The 21,808-nt window shown below is 40.0% G+C and overlaps 1 protein-coding gene across 1 annotated transcript in view; it reads right to left on the bottom strand.

Moving 5' to 3' along the window:
* Positions 1-21,808, bottom strand: part of LOC103397478 (multiple epidermal growth factor-like domains protein 9) — a 29,815-nt gene that overhangs the window by 7,119 nt on the left and 888 nt on the right. Inside the window, exons 2-4 of the mRNA XM_008335746.3 lie at positions 13,397-13,601; positions 5,579-5,718; positions 3,790-3,939 (exon numbers count right to left, since the gene is read on the bottom strand). Coding sequence (XP_008333968.1) covers positions 3,790-3,939; positions 5,579-5,718; positions 13,397-13,601 — 495 coding nt within the window. The remainder of the gene's footprint in view (positions 1-3,789; positions 3,940-5,578; positions 5,719-13,396; positions 13,602-21,808) is intronic.

Genomic DNA, 21,808 nt, shown 5'->3' on the forward strand with positions numbered 1-21,808 from the left:
ATCTCCTGTTAAATCCCAAAGAAAAAGCTAGCCTAAGAAATAATGCACCACAAAACTCTGTGATGACATTGTTGTGCTCACGCTACATGCTAAAATGCTAAATCCCAGCACACCTCTAACGTGCTGATAATTACCTCATGCTACTAAAACCACCGTAACCTAATAAATGCACACAAAACATAGAGTCAGCAGATCCTAGAACCACAATGGGCACACACGAGAGGTCACATGACTCCTGACCATACAGATTTGAAGCTTCATAAATCCCCTGGTTATGATGTCATTCTGATCTCATCACCTTATTAACACATGGGACCTGTTCACTGTGATGTCTCGGTCAGGACACAGGAGAAGCTTTGGTCTAATATCAAACAATTATCAGTTGGATTATATGAGGAACAAAAATTTAAACTTCACACAAGTCTAAGGTTGTGTTTTTCTAGTTATTTAAATACAAAAATATATGTCAACAATTAGACAGCAAGAAAAGGCAGATAAAAATAGACTTGAGAACAGCACAGGGAGGGAGAAATTATAGTGAGAGGGGGAATAAGGGAATGAACTAAAAATGAAACAAAGGAAAGGGCGCAAGAGTTGTAAAAAACAAACAGATAAAAACAAAGCAAAAAAGAAGAAATACGAGTACCACTGGAAGAGAAAGAATATAAAGACAAATGAAAGTAAAAAATACAATGGAAAAGACAGAAGAAACACAAAAAGTGAGGGACAAAGAAGAAAAACACAAAGGAGAGTGAATATAAAAAAAAGAATCATACGTATGCAAGTCAACCAAACTTGATCACATAATCACATAACACAAAGTATAGGCAGCAGCATCAGTAGCAGCAGAGGGCGTGGCAGGCCTCTCCTCATCATGACTGATATATTAGGTCAGAAATATGCAGTCTGCTCTGATGAATTCTGTTAGGACATACCAGCTACAGGCAGGGACATGAATCCAACCATCAATCTACTACATCAACAACTGCAGGGAGGTATTTGGATTGGGGGCCTGTTTTTTCTGATTCAAGTGAACTTCATTCACTATCTTCAGAATCACAGTTCTGACATGAGCTGTTGGAAAGGAAATGTTAAGGCTGAAGGTGATTGTTGTTAGAAATACTACTATTATCATCACTGGTAATATGATAACAGAGGCCACAGCGCACGGTCAGTGTGTGTTGAGTGTGTTGATTTGAAGCAGCCTCGAGGTGAAATAGGTGGAGTAACACAGGAAAGATGCAGTCACTGACTGTCTGAGCACTTGGAAAATCTGTTATTACCTCAGACTAAATCATTGCTGTGTTTTTCTTTTTTTGCAAGAAGTGATTGAATATATTTTGGTTTAAATGACACGGACTAGTATTACCTGGTCAAATAAAGGTTAAATAAATAAACAAACACACGCATATTTACACACACACGTATATAGATACCATAACCCTATATACTGTATATCATTTTTCTCATACACTATTTATTTGTTAATTGTATCTGTTTCCACAGGGTTTATTTATGCAATGTGATTTCAGAGTAATCACGCTAAATAATCGGGATTTCAATATTGACCAAAGTAATATATTTTTCCACAATCGAGCCCTATTTGTTACTTGTGCATATGAATGCTACTTTTATTATCAGTACAAAAATAAAAATAACGATTATAATACTGTTTATGTCTATTACACATCCATTTACCCAAGTACATTTTGCTACAGATACACTTCTTAGATTTGAATGAGTGTAGAAGGGTAACACATTAAATGTTGAACTATCACTGCTGAAAATTAAGTTTCTTCACCCAAGCTGATCAAGATCAGGGCTGATAACCACTGTATAATGTGATGTGGGAAACAGCCCTAACATTTCCACAACTTTCAAAGCAATCAAATCACTGGTTCAATTCCAGGTGATAACTGATGGTCTGTTGAGTCTATGGTCCTTGAAGACTGCATGTTCTCCCTGTGTGAGTGTGGGCATTTCTGGGTACTTGGGTTTCCTCCCGCATAGACATACAGTGGTATGAAAAAGTTTGGGCACCCCTGATTGTTTTCAAGATTTTCCTTTATGGATCATTGGTTGTTCAGAACAGCAATTTCAATTAAATATACCATATAACAAACAAACAGTGATATTTAAGAAGTGAAATAAGGTTTATAGGATTTGCAGAAATTGTGCAATAATTACTTAAACAAAAGTAGGCAGGTGCATAAATTTGGGCACCCCAACAGAAAAATTACATCAATATTTAGTAGATCCTCCTTTTGCAGAAATAACAGCCTCTAAACGCTTCCAATGAGGGTCTGGATTCTGGTTGAAGGTATATATTTTTGACCATTCTTCTTTACAAAACATCGCCAGTTCAGTCAGGTTTGATGGTTTCTGAGCATGGACAGCCCACCTTAAAACAGACCACAGATTTTCAATGATATTCAGGTCTGGGGACTGAGATGGCTATTCCAGAACGTTGTACTTGTTCCTCTGCATGAATGGTTTGGTAGAATTTGAGCGGTGTTTAGGGTCGTTGTCTTGTTGAAGTATCCAGCCCCGGCACAACTTCAACTTTGTCACTGATTGTTAAACATTGTTCGCAATTTGCTGATACTGACTGGAATCCATGCGACCTTCAACTTTAACAAGATTGCCAGTACCTGCACTGACCACACAGCCCCACAGCATGATGGAACCACCACCCAATTTAACTGTGGGTAGCAAGTGTTTGTCTTCGAATGCTGTGTTGTTCTTCCACTATGTATACCGCCCCTTGTTATGTCCAAATAACTCGATTTTAGTTTCATCAGTCTTATTCCAAACTGAAGCTGGCTTGTCCAAATGTGCTTTAGCATACCTCAAACGACTCTTTTTGTGGCATGGGAGCAGAAAAGGCTTCTGCCGCATTACTCTCCCATACAGCATGTCCTTGTGCAAAGTGCACTGAATAGTTGAACGATGCACAGTGACACCATCTGCAGCAAGATCATGTTGTAGGTCTTTGGAACTGGTCTGTGGGTTGAGTTTGACTGTTCTCACCATCCTTCGCCTCTGCTTATCTGAGATTTTTCTTGGCCTGCCACTACGGCCTTAACTAGAACTGTGCCTGTGGTCTTCCATTTCCTCACTATGTTCCTCACAGTGGAAACTGACAGCTGAAATCTCTGAACTAGCTTTTTGTATTCCCCTAAACCATGGTGTTGAACAATCGTTGTTTTCAGGTCATTTGACCGTTGTTTTGAGGCTCCCATGTTGCCAGTCTTCAGAGAAGATGCAAAGGGGAGAACAACTTGCAACTGGCCACATTAAATACCCTTTTTCATGATTGGCTTCACCTGTGTATGTAACTGAAATTGCTGTTCAGAACAACCAACGATACATAAAGGAAAATCTTGAAAATGATCAGGGGTGCCCAAACTTTTTCAAACCACTGTACAACATTAGGTTCAGAGACAGTGACACAAATGACATGAAGGGCAGACAAAAGCCAGTAGGACATGGTGACCATATTCAGCATTTATGATGACAAACCAAGGACTACCAAACAGACTAATGATACAGACAGTTAAAGTCAGAGGGCATTGCAGACTCTAACAGCAGATGTATAAACAAATATAAACCTACTCCACACAGTGAGAGGTTGCAGACATCTCTGTATAGTCAGAACAAACTGGAGAACAGTATAAGGTGATGACCTTTGGTATTATGTGACCAAAAAAAACAACGCATCATCAGCCCAGTAAAACAAGGACAAGAAACAAAGTCAACTGTACATTTCTGTAGGCAGCAGGGACTGACCTATGTGACAGGTGCCGCTGGATGTGCTGTTGGAGCAGGGACACGGTAAACAGGCATCCGTCGGTGCGGCTCCATGGCGGCGGTAGAAGGCAGGCTTACACACCTCACAGTTAGATCCCTGTGTGTTTCCCTCACAGTTCAAACACACTCCTGAGGGACGAAGAGCAAAAGTCACATGACCATGGTGTATCCCTTTCTCTGCTGCCTTCTGATATGATAATTCCAACTGTGAGTTAAAAAAATTCAGTAAAGAATAAATTCAAATGGAACTTTTAAACTAAACTGAATAAAGTGGTTGCTGTGATTAGAATTTCTTTAAGTAGAAAGTGGGGTTTTCCTGGGTTTTTCACAGAATTGAGTTGTCTTCAGTATCACCATCATGCATTACTGTCTAAGTAACGACAGAAATTGGACTGGGTTAGCATCATGTGCCTTTCTCCCCTAATGACAGGCAGTGCAATGGATTAATTCACACACGTAAAATAAAATGACCTGGGAATCAAACAGAACCAAATCTGAACGAGGAAAATAAGTTAAAAACTAGATATTTATCCCTGAATGAAGTACATCATAACTGCTACCACAACACCCTATATGGTACCTAATGATCATGTGACCGCCTCTCCCTCAAGGTTGGACAGTTAACAAAAAAGACACCAAAAAAAACGAAATACTACTTTAGTCACCCCCCCCCACTCCACCCCCCATTTGCAGCATCTGTATCTTCCAGCTGAAAGAATGTTTCTGTCTTGTGTTAACTAACTAACATCTCCATGTCATGTTTACCTGTCCTCCTTAATGTTTGGGCTACTTTATAATTTCTATTTGCCTAGTGTGTTTTGTAAGCAGTACTGTGGAGAAGATACCAGCACCAGATACCGCCTCTAACCAGGGAGCTGTCAAACCTGTACCATGCTAATCTCTGAACGAAATTTCCTCCATCTGGCCCTCCTCTGTTTATGGCACAACATATGGCTCCTTACACAACTCCCCACACTCGACTGCCGACTCTCCTGCTCAGGTCCATAGATTTGATCAAGGACACACCGGGGGTGGTGAGACCCATCTTAACTCATACAGAGAACAACAGAAAACCACAACATTTTTGGATGTTGATCTGTGAGTTGACTCTTTAAAACTCTAAAAACAGCCCTGAGTTTACACTATAAATATTGACAGCCGACAGACTGGAGGCTCTGAGTACTTCTCAGTTCTAATTAAACTTGACATGTAATTACGGGGCCCTAGAGCCAGGGTGTTAAATGCAGCCCTCCCCATTCCACAAACACTCACTGTGACTCCCTGAAATGGCTATTTAATGATCCCAAAATACATTAATGCCACTTGTTATAGTGTTTAACTTGTGTAGCAGTGTATTGTGTCTTTGTTTCATTACCAGAACTACAATTAATTTAATAATTATTATTAATAATAATTTAATTACACCCACCCCAGAGCTAACTTGAGGTACAAATCTCCACCAACCTTCAAACAGCTGAATACACATCCTTCCGTAGTAACAAGTACAGATTATAATAATAGATTTGTAAAATCAACAGTTATTTCATTAATACCACTCTGTAATTTATTTTTTTTAAAGCTTAAACTTGAGACATTCCTTTGCTCACTGATGGCTAACTTGCTAACAGTGGACAGCTCAGCTGATAAAAAGCATAACATGGACAAGAGGAAGGGGGCAAATAAAATGATCTACTTATCTACTACCTCCAACCCCGACCTGTCACTATCATAATTGCGTGAACTTATTCAACTGTAGCTGCAGGCTCACCGGACTGTGGGTGGCAGTAGCTGGTGTGGTTGTTACACTGGCAGGGTCGACAGCCAGTGGTGCTGAAGTGGAAGAATCCTGGGTGGCACTCGTCACACTTAGGGCCATACACACCCATCTTGCACACACATATTCCTGAGCTGCAAACAGAAGGCAGAGAAGGGAGGTATTTCAACACGATATAGGCAAACAAGGCTTAGTTTTTCTAATTCATTTGCATGGGAATCTTTAAAAAAATGTATTGTGAGTAACTCTTGTGTAGCTCACTGATTTTTCATTTGGAATTCTAGCAGTCTAGTAAGAAACTACTGTCTACCAGCAGGACATGAGAGCTGATGTTGCCATGTTGTGGGTTTTTGCTAAGCTGTTGTATTTCCATTTTTTTTTCTTCTTATGGTAGCTGTGTTTTTATTCTCCATGTGTTGTTCTGTCTGGGTGGTCTCTCAGTGCAGAGATCAAATTCTCTTCATTATTCTCTTTCTAGAATTCGTTTGTACAGAACATTATTGAACTTTAAAGATATTCACTGGTGAAGGTGGGTTTGCATTATCAGCAGTTATAATGCAAGAGAAAATTCATCTCATTGGATAATGCCTCCAGGAATGTTCTGGTAAAGTAATCCAATTGCACAAATAAACCAGTTTAAACACACAGACCCAAAAAACCATTTGAACAAACATTAATCATTGCGTACAGTCGACGGAATAATTAATGCTGTTTGCTTGTTAATGCAAGGACAGAGAGAAAACATAGATAGATTTACTCTAAAGTCACACATGGTTTGTGGCCCATCCACACTGACAGTGAACTTTCTAGAAGAAGAAAAGCAGGTGCGGCACAACAGTGGTCCCAAACAATAGTCTCACAAACATAATCTGAAAACAATGACTGTGAAACACTTAAAGAAAATCAGCAGTGATGCCAAGCACTTTCACTTAGCGTATGTGTGTGTGTGTGTGTGTGTGGGGACAGTGCCATGCTCAGAGCACCTCAGTGGTAACTTGGCAGATGGTGGACTTGAACCTGCCCCATAATATAATCATATGGTATGAATGAAGTACAAATGTATAAATAAAGGACATGTGTATTAAAATGTGTACTTATGCTGAAACAAAAAAGAAAAAAAGTGTGTTGTCATCATCAGAGATGATATGATTACACAAGGTACAACTTGAATATTCTCACTGACAATAAGAAGACGTCAGTACATCTCTGTCAGCACATTCCCAAAAGCTGATGTGAGTTATCAGCATTACACCACTTTGCTGATCATGTCGTAGGTTAAAAACAAACACAAAACAAACTCTGATGACGCTGCAGATCAGAGTGTCCTCGGTATCCTAATTCATGTGCACTACTGTTACATAAGACAGCACATTCAGTAGAATTTGCTCCATTGCTGTCTTAATTTCAGGTAAAAGAAAGAGCGGATCGCATTTCTTGGTCAGCAGCTAGTATAAAAAGCCAGAACCTCAGAGCTGGAGCCCATGGCGGCGCTAAAAGAAGTGCAGATTTTAAATATCTTTTAATGCAATTTAATGCAATTTTTTATAGAGAAAAAGAGGAGAAACCTCAAGAGTGGAGTCTGTGGGAGGGAAGAGATCTATGCTGCTCTATGTGTTGTGATTCAATTGGAGCCAAAAATGATCAACCTTTAGCATATGACTTTCTGACACCTTTTATTCCAGAACCTCGAGGGGAGAGCTAAAAAACTGTGGTTTGCTTTGGGCAAGAGAAATGCAATTCTCCTGACCAACAAGGAGAAGAACTAAAGAAACACAAATCTCTGTTCCAAGCCTCAGGAAAGTGAACAGCACTAGGGTGCGTTCACACTTTCACTTTCACTGGTTTACAACAGAACAGAATAAGAAACATCTACTTGGCAAAGCCTAGATCTCCGTAGGCCTCACAGTAGCAACTTAAATACTGACATTTTTTTGTGTCGACAACATGAACTCTTCTCTGAATGTGTTGTCATCTCTTGTCATGACAGAGAATCAGTGAAGTCTTTTTGAAAGTCCACAATGGCTCCTTTCTTTCCTGGGTGTATACTGTACCTAAAATATTGCAGTAAGCATATGCTACTTGTGTCAACCTGCATCAGCCACCTGTGCAATGACTAAACTGAGAGCATTATATAGTCCACCAGCTTCTAAGTTACCACTGAGGTGCTCCGAGCATGGCACCGTTCCCACATTTTGCCACCCTGTCTTTCTATTTTACGATAGAAGTATATACCATTCAGTATTCTGTACTTCACACTTAGTTCACTGTACTGAGTTCAGGATTACATAAAGAAACACTTCAAAGGTCTTGCACATATATCAATCTGTCAGAGAGGTTTTACAAAAACATTAAGCAAATGCTTTAACCATGAGAGGATTTAATGCTTTATTCGTCAATATATCAATTATTTAGTAACAAAAAACAACAATTTACACAATTTGAGCAGCTGTAGGCCTTACATTTGATGAAAAGCAAGGGTTTTGGATTCTTAGCCTTTTAATGACATTACATACTAAACATATTTTTGTAAAGATTGAGTACAGAGAAATAAAGAAATTGACCTAAAACCTAATTAATGAAATTGACCAAATAATTAAAAGTAACATAATAAATTGCAGCCTCAATATGCACCTATTGCAGTATGCTATGTTACATAGCAAGACCCAGTTGTAGGGCTGCACTTTAAAACTAATTCACAAGCTAACAAATCCATCCATCCATCCATTTTCATCCGCTTATCCTTTACCGGTCGCAGGGGCAGCAGTCTCCATGACCGCCACCCAAATCACACTGCACTGTACCAACCCCTTGTGAACCTGCAAGTGGTGAGTCCACTGAAAGGTACCAGGAGGTGAACTCTGGGGTTCCTCACCAATGACAGAGACATTGCGTCTGGGCCAAAGAGCCACTAAGCTAACAAGTAATAGACTAAAATGTAATATGTATTTTTTCTGGTGAGATTCAGGACTTCGAAAAATATCACTGTAAAACACTGACCTACTGAAAATGAAACACAATCTGTCATCCATATGTGTGCGGCTTAAATTAATGGCTGTTGCCGGTGCAAAGGAAAGTGTGTCATTGTATGTACAGGCCCCTGGTTGGTGCAGTAAAAGAAGAGGGCGGGGTGTCGGGGGGTTAGGGCTTCTCTCCCTGTGATTAATAATCTGGGAGATTGTTTGTGTCCCCCAGGGTGGAAGGAGGCGCGGGATGAGTTTGTTATTGTTTTGGTGTGATTTCACTGCACCGTGTTGGTCCAGCCGCTCGCTTTCAGATCAGTCTGTCAAGTAGGTCAGTATTACAGGCTGCTAACAAAGCTTAACCTCATTCTGTGGCTGCTGTGACAACATTGGCCACATGCTGTTAAATGTATCAGATCAGAGCCACACTTTTAAAGACAAAACATCCTCTCCACGACGGGGGGAGGGTTTACTGGGCCTGGTTGCCAGTTTAAACACCAGAAGGTGAGCGTTTGGCCTAAACAAAGCATGGCTTGTGTGGCTCTGCTGGCTGTGGCTAACTGATCCTTAGAGAGAGAGTGTAAAGCCTTCAGGACTTCTAGTTTCTCATCCGTGGCCTGGCACATGTCAGGCTTTGTTGGCCTTGATACAGGTCAACAGCTAACAACATTCAGATTTACACACTCACACACAGTCTGTTTGTGTGTTTACATCTGTTACATAAGAGATAAGCCCTTTGGACATTAGATATTTTTACAGGTCAGAGAACTTCTAGTTGTGCTGAGAAAGCAAAGCACTTCCTCTGCATTTGCTTGTTTTTTTATGTTCAAAGAATTATGAATATGAATGATCAAAAAAGTAATTTAAAACCCATTCGGACCTTATATCCGGAATGGTTTGCAACCATACTAAAAGTTCAATAAAATGTAAATCTGTGATTTCATATTGAAATTAGACTGTTCTAGGAACAGAATAAATAAATTTGTGTTTATAAAATTATCCAGTATGACGGTCACTGCTCCCCTGTCTTCTCTTTCGGATTGTATTCTTTATGATGCACCACAGCTTTCAATTTTTCTGGACTGCACCCCAACCAGTCAGGCCATACATGTTGTCTCTATGAAGCAAGTCTTCTGTTAAGTTTTCAGAATAAGATGTCGCTAAAGAATTCTGTAGAAGGAAAGGAGGTTATCATTAATGTGTCCCTCTAAAATTCAAACATACAGGAAGTCTTTGAACTTTTGGTACCATAACGTAGAGTACTGTAAGCAGATCCTTCATGCTTCCCATGCCATACTGTAACAGGCCTCACCTTGCATTCACTGTTACTCATCAATTATTCACTTCCACCTACCTGATTATTTTGCTTCACAGTTGATTCTCATCAAATAGATTTTACTGTTAGCACACATTGAATAATGCATTTCTTCACAGCAGTACAACTGCTGTAAGAGCAGACAACTGCGCTGCCTGCATTGCTCAGTGACACCCAATGCAAAGGGCGGAAACATCTGCATCCACGATCAATATTTCATTACAGACAGTGGCGCCTTCCACGCACTGTCATGAACACAAATGTCTTGTGAAGGATGCCCTCAGGAGCTGACCCACATACAATGGAAGAGAAACGGCATCAGCGCACATCATTTGTCCCGCACTGACATGATCAGCAAAGCCAATGCGCTGGCTGAAATCCTGCACATGCTTCATAACACGATAGGTCAGAAATGCACACCATGTGTGAGCACTGCAGACACCTGTAGTTCATCACTGTTAAATATATCTAGAAATACAGGCAGCAAAGCATTAAGAAAATATCAACTCTTCCACATTGACTTTATGTTATCTTTATAATTTGCTGGCTATATATACAACTGTATTCTGCCGATGAAGATGGCTTGCATTGATGACCAGTAGTTAAGAAGGTTTTAACTTTAGGTCTTTTGATGATAAACATCTTTGTTTTCACAGGGAAAAAAACACGCACAAGGTGGAGGCAACAATATCATTTACAGATCTTTGATGTGAAAACACTTTGTTTTTAAAAGTAGTAGTCCCAGTGAGAGAATAAGTCCACAGTTACACAGTATGACTACTCTCACTCACTGTCATATCAAGGAACTTTCCTCTGAGGCGATGACAAACTCATCTGCTAGGTTGACATTCTTCTATTAATCCATCCATTATATACCGCTTATTGGTTTGCAAGGTTGCAGAGGGTGCTGGCGCCAATTCCAGCCGCCAACAGGCGAGGGTTTGCCAGTCCATCAAAGGCCACAATTATAGAGATAGACAACCATTAATGGTCACATTCACACCTACGTTCAATACCTTATCCCCTGATGAACATGTATTTAAGAGGAAACCGGCTTAGCAGGAGAACCACACCCCTGCCCCCATGCAAACTCCATACAAATGCACTTGCGAAATCTACATGCTGTAAAACCACACCTTATAACATTTGACTCTTCTCTTGGGATGTAAATAAAAAAAAGAAAATCATATATATTTGGTGATAACATTTACTGAGTGTCATATCATGTGACAGTCTGCCATGTGGTCTCCTCATTCTAACATCCATCCATCCATCCTATTTCATCCGCTCATCCGTTACTGGGTCACGGGGGCAGCAGTCGCCTCCCAAATCACACTGCTCCGTACCAACCCCCCTAAACCTTCCTGCAGGTGGTGAGTCCTCTGGAAGGTATTAACCGCCCTAACCGGGATTCAAACTTGCCCAGGAGGTGAACCCTGGGGTTCCACACCAATGACAGTGACATTGCCTCTGGGCCAGAAGTGCCACCTCATTGTAACACAACACTTAAATTGAGCCAGTTAGAGAACATCAAAAAAACATCTTCAACATATTTTTTGTTGTTTACGGCAGCTGGGATCACTTAAGAACACTTGCCACTGTGCTAAGACTCTGTAAAGAAGGCAATGCTCATACACACCACTCTCACACAGCAATAGGATATTGACTAACTGTGGCAGAGTGCACAGTCACACCATGAACAGTACATTTCAGTGAAACAGGGTTAATGAACAACCTGATGATATAAAAAAGCTGCACTGATGAACCTCACAGGTTCCTCTGATATTGTTGCTATGTCATTACAGTATATGGCATAGTATTAATATAGCGCTGATAAGAGACCATGTGACCACTGAAATACACCAAAGCTCTGTAAAGATCAGGTTCTGACTGAATCTTGCAGTACCCCTCCCCATAATAGGCCAACACAAACGACAAAGATTTTTGAAAACATCCACACATTTTTATCATTAAATAAAACAAGAATATTCTAAATGCCAAATGAGGAAGGTATTTTCTTAACTATTTTCTTAATTTCATAATAACTAGCTGCTAAAAAAGAAAAAAAATCAACTGCCTTATGGATGGAATTGTTCTGAATTTACCAGTTAATCAGCGAGAAGAACAATTTGTTGTTCTACGTACAGTACATTGTACACGTCTACTGTGTACTGACAGCCCTACAATGCCATATAATGGAAACGCAGACCATAAAGTTAAAAAAGACCAGGAAGTATCACAGGTTCTTACTTCACTGTAAAGCAGCAGTCATTAAGGTGAGCTGCAGGAGCAGACTAATTACTAGCAATAAGCTCAAGGGGGTGACTAAGCTACCAGCAGTCTGGCGCAGACAGTCTGAAAAATACTACGTCTGGTGTGGTAGTGTGGGAAAGCCTGACCCTCAGGTCGGCACCTTCACCTCAATAACACTGGAACTGCATCTTTCAGCCACCCTTAGAATTAACTTTTCCAGGGCTGTCGTTTTTTAGTGTTTGACAACACAACTCATTGACAGTTACTCAGACTTGAGAACAACAGCTTCTCTTTTCATGGTCAGTAGCAGCAGAAGACAGTCGCTGTGTTTTACCACATTACCACAGGTTTCCCTGTACAATGAAAATTGTACTTTGCTGTCCACACTGAATGCCAAAGAAATCAAGAAATAAAATAACAAACTATACACATGAATAAAATAACAAAATATACACATGAATCAACAGAAGTATTTTCAGTATTTACAATGTGCAGTAGTTAACACTTATGGATGTGCAAAAAAACCCACACGTATGTTTTACTGATCCAAGTCACAATTCCAGTGATTTGTGGACAAACTGCATGTGCAGTCAGATCTACTGTGTGTGGTGTGTGAGTGTTATTTTTCGGGGCTCAGAATTTGAAGAGTAAGCAGAGTGTGAGGATTGCAATGCCTTCAGGGAGGCCTGTGGGCCGGTGGTTTGGCTAAATTGGTGGAATAATGATGCCGAGAGTCTAAATTGTTACACAGCAGAGCTGAGCTCAGGTCTTTGGGAGATAATATACATTAATACAAAGCAGACTGTGTAACGCTTGACAGACCACGTCACTCCTCTTTCTTTGTAAAATCTCCAGCATAGGTTTTTGTAGTACATTTTAGAAGTATAACCACCAAACAAAATTAGTTGACTGGTATTGTTCTAAAATTAAGAAATCCTAATCACTGCAGTGTTTCCAATGAACAGAGACGATCTGTCTCACCTCACAAGTCTATCCTAAAGAGGTGAATTAGAAAATGGCCAATGCTGACTTTTGAGCATTTTCAGCCTTTAATGAAGCGAGTATGCACAGACATTCACTCACTCTGGTGATGTGATGGAACACAAATTTCTAAATGTCTTGATTAGAGTCAAATGAAATAAAGTTATTTGAAAACACTGAATGTTTTTGCTATCACTGCATTTAAATTAAGTTTTAAAACTTGTTCTTTCATGTTTCACAAAAATGAGAGCATACAAGAGCACAGAGTTTTCATTGAAGAGGCAGTAGGAAGAGCAGCCTGACCTGTCACAGAGGTGGTCAACGGCTCCGAAGGAGTCACATGAACAGGGCAGACAGCCACTGGTGCCATTTGTGAAGAAGCCCTCAAAGCAGTCCTCACACTGCAGGCCGGCGTATCCCGTCAGACACTCACACTGACCGGTGGTCTGGTCACACTCGTTGGGATCTGAAATCCCCTCGTTCCCACTGCTGCAGTTACACAGGAGCTCTGAAGTGAAGGATCATACAGTCCAGGTCAAGGGAAAGGAGAGGCACAGGAAATTATAGGTTAGACATAATGACATTGACAAGCTATTTTACAATTACTATTACATTTAATCTGCACCTGCACAAAAATCAAGTGAGAATCCAAATAAAAGCTAGAGGACCACAGGTTGGTGACATTTCTTGGCTGTAGTGTGTGGAGCTGAATGAATCTACTGCTCCAAAAGAACGGAGCGTTAAATGCCAACAAATTTTGACAACAAGTGTCTGTATATGAACACTGACAAATGAAGCTGATTATTTTACTAATATCTCCAGCCATTTTACAATGTGCAGTAACTACTGATTGAGAATATGTTGGTGTCACTGATGTCAAGAAGAAAGTGACAGAATGATGAGCCATGCCTTTCAAACTTGCATCTGTGATTTATTAGTGGAGGCCGACTGAGTAAACTGTAAATATATTACAGGAAATAAAACCTGTCTTTAACACAATTAAAAAAAAATTGTTAATAGATAAAGGTAATATGACCAATCTGTATCATTTCAGTCTTCAATTTATAAAGTACAGCTGTCAAACTATTTTAATCTGGGCAGCTGTGGTTTAATCACTATTAATTATGATCATAATTAATCATGAATAATCAAGTTTAGACAAGTCAAGACTATGATCTATTTAGATTCTATTACAGTGTATCTTGATGCTGGATTTCAAAACTTCAGTGAAGCCATTGTTCTCCACAACATCAATCAGTTTTTACTTCCTAACAATCTATTTGACAGTTGTATGCATTGGACATTTAGGATCCAGACTCAAGGAGCTTCGTGTAACACAGTTTTTTCCTTCAGTTTGTGACGATAACGTCATGTATATCAATTGTGTATCAGAGCAACAATAAGTACAAGAATGGAGGAAGGATGGTTGGATATACAATGTGTGTCATTTTGCCAATGTGCTACATGTATTGAAAATTTACCCTGATGAATTTCACAAATTAATAAACATGATTAGGGTGGTAATTTTGATCGTCCAAGTAAAAACAAATTGAATCAGCATTTTTCTATCAGTGTTTTAACACAAAACTAAAGCCATGGTATTTTTTAGGGTATACACTTCATTCCTTTCCTCACTAAGCAAACGGAGGCAACATTTGAATTAAATACTACTACTAATAGCAGCTATTTTAGAAGGAGTGTCTTTTTCAGCTAGTCAGTTGTGAACTAAATCATCAGTAACTCAACGAAACACCTGGACTTTCCCTTTAAGAAAGTAGAGAACATTACAACAGGCAGGACGTTGACCCTTTGCAGTACAGAGACAAAATCTATTATTCATTTGATCTGAGGGTTAGGTGTGGTGGCTGACTGTATTGGCTGTATATACTTTCCACTGTTCCAAATAGCAGAAAAGAGATCTTAGAGTCGAACAACGACTCCATACACAACTGAAATACACACACATAGGCCACAAAGTTCACCTTATCGTCTATTTTCCTCATTGTTCTTCGTGCAGACAGCTATGTATAAAGCACTGTTTAGAATCCATTTGGCCCACTTTAGAAGACTTTTGGGAGAATTCCTCTCTATCGGTAACGTTAAGTAAAACCACAGAGGAAGCCGTGTTGCCGGAAGTGTGACATCAATCAGCTACTCGTTTGGTGTAGCACGATCACGTGTTGAACCGTGCCACCATTCACGCACCAAAATCTTATTGCGCCCCGAAGATGCTAGTTCTTTATAAAATGCATCGACATAAAAAGTGGGCAGGATATTTTGCGACGTAACTTTAACGTAACTCGTTCTTATTTATGAAGTTGAGATCGTGTAGTTCCTAGACGCGGAGCGTAATTCAATTTCTAAAGGAGTTTTTAGACGTGGTTCACCTTACGGCCTAACAGGATAAAGAGAGTAATTCAGCTAAAGAAATTAAGATAGTGAGACAGGTGAATCCTGAGCTCTACTCTTGTTTTAAGATCTCTGCTGGATTAAGCTGCTCCTCCTCTGTAGCTCACACTTTACATAACAGTGGTTATGCAAGAGTGTTCACGGTCAGAGCTTCCACTCAAGAACTGTCAGTCACACAAGAAAGATCACACTGACCATTACTATACTTTGACATTAACAAAGTATTCAAAGAAAACTTGAAGAAAGAATGTAGAAACTGAAAGACCCAAAATAGATAATAATAATAATAAAGACCCTTAGCCCTTTAAGACTGTGGAGAGAAACCCCATAACTTAACATAATCTTTGCATGTCTTTGACAGCAATGCATTTTCATCAGGATTTAAACTTAACCACAGGATTAACTTCTCCCTCAAACATATCGTGCACAGAATTTCTATAGTGATTTAGGAGTAACACAAGTATGCTTGGGTAGATTGTTTTCTTTCCTGTTTTGACCTTTACATTGAGAACTACCATATGATAAGATTTGTTAGAGAAAAGAACTTTCTAGAAAAATGCCATTGTGCTGTTTTCCTCATGCAGATAATCTGTGTCTATCCACTGTGCAAGAAACATTTATGAATGGATGAGCAGATTTTTCCCACAGTTTCTAAATGAAAACAAAGGAGAGAAAGGAAATGTAATAAAGGTAAACCGGAAATACATTTACCCTGGAAGCAAAAGTGAATGTAAGTGAGTGTTAAAGCATGCAAATGATAGCACATCTGCTAGAGACAGACAGTCTTGTTTACTAATGAACTGAGACGCCAACATGTGGCTGATAGTGATCAGTCATTGAGATTTCAATGTTATCAGTGAGGTGAAGTTACTTGTTGCTGCCTGTTGGGACTGAATACTTCCCAGGAGTTTCTAAGACCAAACTGATCCAGCAGCTTTTTCGTTTCTTTTGATGCCTCAGAGTAATATGGACAACAAGTGTATCCAAAACAAACACACATTCAACACACGTGACACTCCTAAATCCAGCCCTTCTAAGAGTATGGGACAGAGCCTGTGTTTGTGTGTGTGTGTGTGTGTGTGTGTGCTGTGATGTATAAAGCTTCACAGCAGGTTTGATGGAGATAAGACTGGACCTGTGTAAAGTAGAGAGAATGGGTGACACTAAAGCAGAGTTCAAGCCCTGTAACCCCCCCACCCCCTTTTTCTCCCACTGCTCCATCTACGTGACTGGCCTGAAAAGTGGTTTGACAGCATGGCTGGTATTCACACACGGATCCAGACAGGTTGCTTCAGAGCTAGTCACACCTAAAAGCCCCTTTTCCACCTGTCTGTATGCATGTGTCTGTGTTTGTTCCGCTATGAGACCCCTGCCGGGGAACAATCAACCCAGTTTTATTTCACTTTCATTTTGTTTTAGGGATTAAAAAATGAGAAGATTGAATGAGAAATTTACATTTTCAGACCATCAACTGCTATTTTCATAACAAAATCTACTTAGATTTACCAACTAGAACTCACTTATAACACACCACCATTAACCATCACCTACAGTGATGCTGACTATTGTATAAGAGAAAAAAAGAGTTGATGCCAAAACACAGACCAAGATTCAATTGACCCCTTATGTGAGAAGCCAATATCTGTACTAATGTAATTTATGAGAGCAAAATTGCATCTGCCTCCCATGATTACTTTTTATTAATATTCTATTTCCACAATTTCCAAATGTCCAAAATGGTCCAACAGAGGGAGTCTGTGTTATCAGACTGTTGGTATAAACAGGGAAAAATTAAATCCAAATGGCACATTTTCACTCAAATGAAGAAGAGAATGAAGAAAAGGGATGAAAAGAAAGAGGAGACGGAGAGAGAAGAAGAAGATGAAAAAAGCAAAAAGAATCCCATTCATTGTCATTGTACATGTACAGTATATGCAACACAATTTGTCCTCTGGATTTAAGCCATCAACCAACTCCCAGGGAACACTGGCTGCTTTCAGTGTCCTGGGAGCAAGGGAATTGGTACTTGCTGAACTCACCAGAGCCAATCAAAGCGTGATTCGAACATGCAATCCCTCATTATACAGTAAGTGTTTTTTATCCTGATGCTTGACATCATAGCCTGGTATATAGTACTAGTCCCAGAGGTAAGAAATGTCATGGGAGGCTCGGGCAAAAGAAATGGGCCAAATATCAAAGCAGACACACACACACTTTTGCACATGTGGTTACTGGGAATACTGGTCTATGTCATGGGAGAGGTGTAAAGGGGAGGAGCTTATACTCATTTTCATCTCACTCCTCCTTCTTCTCCTCCTTCAGTGTCATCACTCAGCCACAGGCTGCTGGGCCATTTTGGTTGGATGAGCCATGTTGTGGTTCTACAAATGTCATGCATGCAAACAAAAGACAGGAGCAGGAGGAAGAGGAAGCAGCTGTTTGAGCAGCTTCTTTTGGAGCACACCACACCTCAGCAGCATCATGGGTCTCCATGGATACTATCGCAACAGAGTGATAAGATATAATTCATGCAACAAGATAATCAACCTTCCCACCCCCTCCAGACTATGCATGTGTGTCACACTCCCTATTAATGGAAGTCATAAAATCAAATTAGTACCAAAAAAAACAAAACAAAACCAACAATCAGACCAGAAGAGTCCTGTGCAACAGTATGGAAAACAGCACAATAAACAACAAATAGCAGCCAGGACAATAAACAGGCCTAAACCTCTATTCATTTTAGCTTTTTACACAGCAAAGACATTTAGTCATTAGTAACAGAATAATAACAGAACTTTCAAAATTCATGTAACATTTTGTTGTAATGTTAATTGATAAAATATATTATTTTTCTTTTGTAAAATAAATATATAAAAAAATAAATATAAAAAAATATATAAATTTACAATAATAAAATACCCTAGCATTAACTTACTTGTTAAGTGAAAAATTAATTTGTTATTTACTTTGTATTTTATTGGTGTTGACCATGAAAATATTATCCACCATGGAACTGTGTTAGTTTCGAAGTCAATTTTAAAAAAATTCACATTTGTTTACAATATTTATGTTGTGTCAGTTGACATGATAATGTCAATACATTATTGACAGTATTCATAGAAAATTCCTAATTTAATATTACTTTTATCTATTGACATACACTGTGTTGCCAAACCGTAAATGTTGTTATGATTTGCATTAGTCTGAGCCAGTCACGTGCGGTCGGGGAATAAAAAAGGAGAAAAAAATTACATAAAATAAATATTATTTTCCTCTGATCTGTGTTAAAGATGCATTTTCAGTATGACTCTACACATTTTTTGATATTTTATTAAGTAAAAATCGCCGAATTCGAGTGTTTCGCATTCAAATACAGAGCAGACATCCCGGGTGAGGCACCGACGGGCTGTGCCTCTCTTCTGACTGCGAGATCCAATCAAACTGGGTCACATGACGCGAGTCCGCTTCTGTTCCAGCCAATAAAGTGCAGAGAAAAGTCAGCAGGGGAGGCAAATAGTACTCTGCATCACCTCAAGGGGTCGTACGTGAACTGAAAGTCGAAGTCAAGCTAGAGCCACTGGTAGGTGAACAGCGTTTTCTATGCTCTGCCTGATCCGACTCACTCGATTGTATTTCTAGATGGAAATATGTCTCAAAACTGGACTTTCGGTCCTGACAGAAAATGATAAGTGATGGAAGACCAACGCCGGAGCTTAAAGGTTTGCTTCAAACTACGGGACAGAAGAGTCGTTCTTTTTAAATGTACTGGTACAAACGAAAAGACTGGCTGTGTGGCTGTCCCGTAAGAAACCGCCTTTACTGCTTTCCTTGCCTTTTATTCTCCTCGTGTGATAACGTCTGGACTAAATCGGGATACTGTAACCTGAAACATTTACAAAGAAGCCTCAGCAGACAAGGAAGATCAGCCACATACATTCAAAGCCAAATGTCTTTAAAAAATTCTGGAAATTCAAGTATCCATTTGGCATTGGATGAGCAATGGACACGGTAACATTAGAGTCCATTAGCATAACAATAAGATGGGAGTAAATAGAAAAAAAGTATTTGATAACTACATTTCTGACCTAAAATATATTTTTTTCTTATCAAATTGATAGACAATCTTTGATTAAAGCACCAGAATTTAAAGTTTAAAAAATAACTGAATTCTTTACTGAAGGTCAAAATTTGATTTGTGCTGCACTCATCTCTATACTTTAATTTGTTAACAGTAAGTATGAATTGCTTAGACTCACTAAGGGTCCATTTGTATAAAGAAACATTCTTTGTAGGACAAATATGCTCCTGTGTATATACACTGCTCAAAAAAATAAAGGGAACACTTAAACAACACAATGTAACTCCAAGTCAACCACACTTCTATGAAATCGAACTGTCCACTTAGGAAGCAACACTTGACAATCAATTTCACATGCTGCTGTGTAAATGGAATAGAAAACAGGTGGAAATTATAGGCAATTGTCAAGACACACCCAATAAAGGAGTGGTTCTGCAGGAGGTGACCACAGACCACTTCTCAGTTCCGATGCTTTCTAGCTGATGTTTTGGTCACTTTTGAATGCTGGCGGTGCTTTCACTCTCGTGGTAGCATGAGACGGAATCTACAAGCCACACAAGTGGCTCAGGTAGTGCAGCTCGTCCAGGATGGCACATCAATGCAAGCTGTGGCAAGAAGGTTTGCTGTGTCTGTCAGCGTAGTGTCTAGAGCATGGAGGCGCTACCAGGAGACAGGCCAGTACATCAGGAGACGTGGAGGAGGCCGTAGTAGGGCAACAACCCAGCAGCAGGACCACTACCTCCGCCTTTGTGCAAGGAGGAACAGCAGAAGCACTGCCAGAGCCCTGCAAAATGAGCTCCCGCAGTCCACAAATGTGCATGTGTCTGCTCAAACAGTCAGAAACAGACTCCATGAAGGTGGTATGAGGGCCCGACGTCCACAGGTGGGGGTTGTGCTTACAGCCCAACACCGTGCAGGACGTTTGGCATTTGTCAGAGAACACCAAGATTGGCAAATTTGCCACTGGTGCCCTGTGCTCTTTACAGATGAAAGCAGGTTCACACTGAGCACATGTGACAGACGTGACAGAGTCTGGAGACGCCGTGGAGAACGTTCTGCTGCCTGCAACATCCCCCAGCATGACCGGTTTGGTAGTGGGTCAGTAATGGCGTAGGGTGGCATTTCTTTGGAGGGCCCCACAGTCCTCCATGTCCTCGCCAGAGGTAGCCTGACTGCCATTAGGTACCGAGATGACATCCTCAGACCCCTTGTGAGACCATGCTGGTGCGGTTGGCCCTGGGTTCCTCCTAATGCAACACAATGCTAGACCTCATGTGGCCGGAGTGTGTCAGCAGTTCCTGCATCATGAAGGCATTTATTCTATGGACTGGCCCGCTCGTTCCCCAGACCTGAATCCAATTGAGCACATCTGGGACATCATGTCTCGCACCATCCACCAAAGTTGCACCACAGACTGTCTAGGAGTTGGCGGATGCTTTAGTCCAGGTCTGAGAGGAGATCCCTCAGGAGAACATCCGCCGCGTGTGTATTTGTGTTGGTGTCAGTATTATTAAAAGTGTGCTGATGGATCTTATTTCATCTTTTTTCACTATTCATCCAACATCATCACCTGGTAATAAACCAATGAACCATTTGAGAGAAATAAGATGCTCTTTTCACTTCTTACAATTGTAAATCTGACTCCAGAGGAGTCAGTGCCTCACCAGCCATGAACCTCACCAAACGTCACTGGTCTCAGCCTTAGACAAACATAATAACAACCCTGGTAAATGTTACTTAGTTCAATGAGACAAGATGTTTTGTGATTTCAGCTCCAGAGTAAAACATTCAGTACAATGGGGCATACAGAATAACATTTTTTTAAATATACCTTAGACCCTACAGTATATTTAAAATAAATATTAGAGTCTAAATGTATAGATATAAAAAGATAGACAAGGATAAATATAGAATAGAATACAGTATAGAAATAGAATGAATTCATGGTAACCATAGCAATGATTATATAAGTATAAAACCACATGAATCACGTTAAGACTATGTATCCTATTAAATATATTGGGATGTTTAGATACTTATGGTAACTTTCCATGTTATATTGACTGTCCAAGCCTATAGGACACTGCACACCACAGGATAAAAAAAAATTGATGATTACTGTTTTTGTGAATAATAACATGGATGTGCTGCTGATGATGGTGGTGGTGGTGGTTGTGTGTTTGAAGGGTTAGAGCACCACCATGCATTTTGAGGTCTCTGCCCAT

Source organism: Cynoglossus semilaevis, chromosome Z (genome assembly GCF_000523025.1).
Source record: "Cynoglossus semilaevis isolate Cse_v1.0 chromosome Z, Cse_v1.0, whole genome shotgun sequence".
In the NCBI taxonomy this organism is placed as follows: domain Eukaryota; kingdom Metazoa; phylum Chordata; class Actinopteri; order Pleuronectiformes; family Cynoglossidae; genus Cynoglossus; species Cynoglossus semilaevis.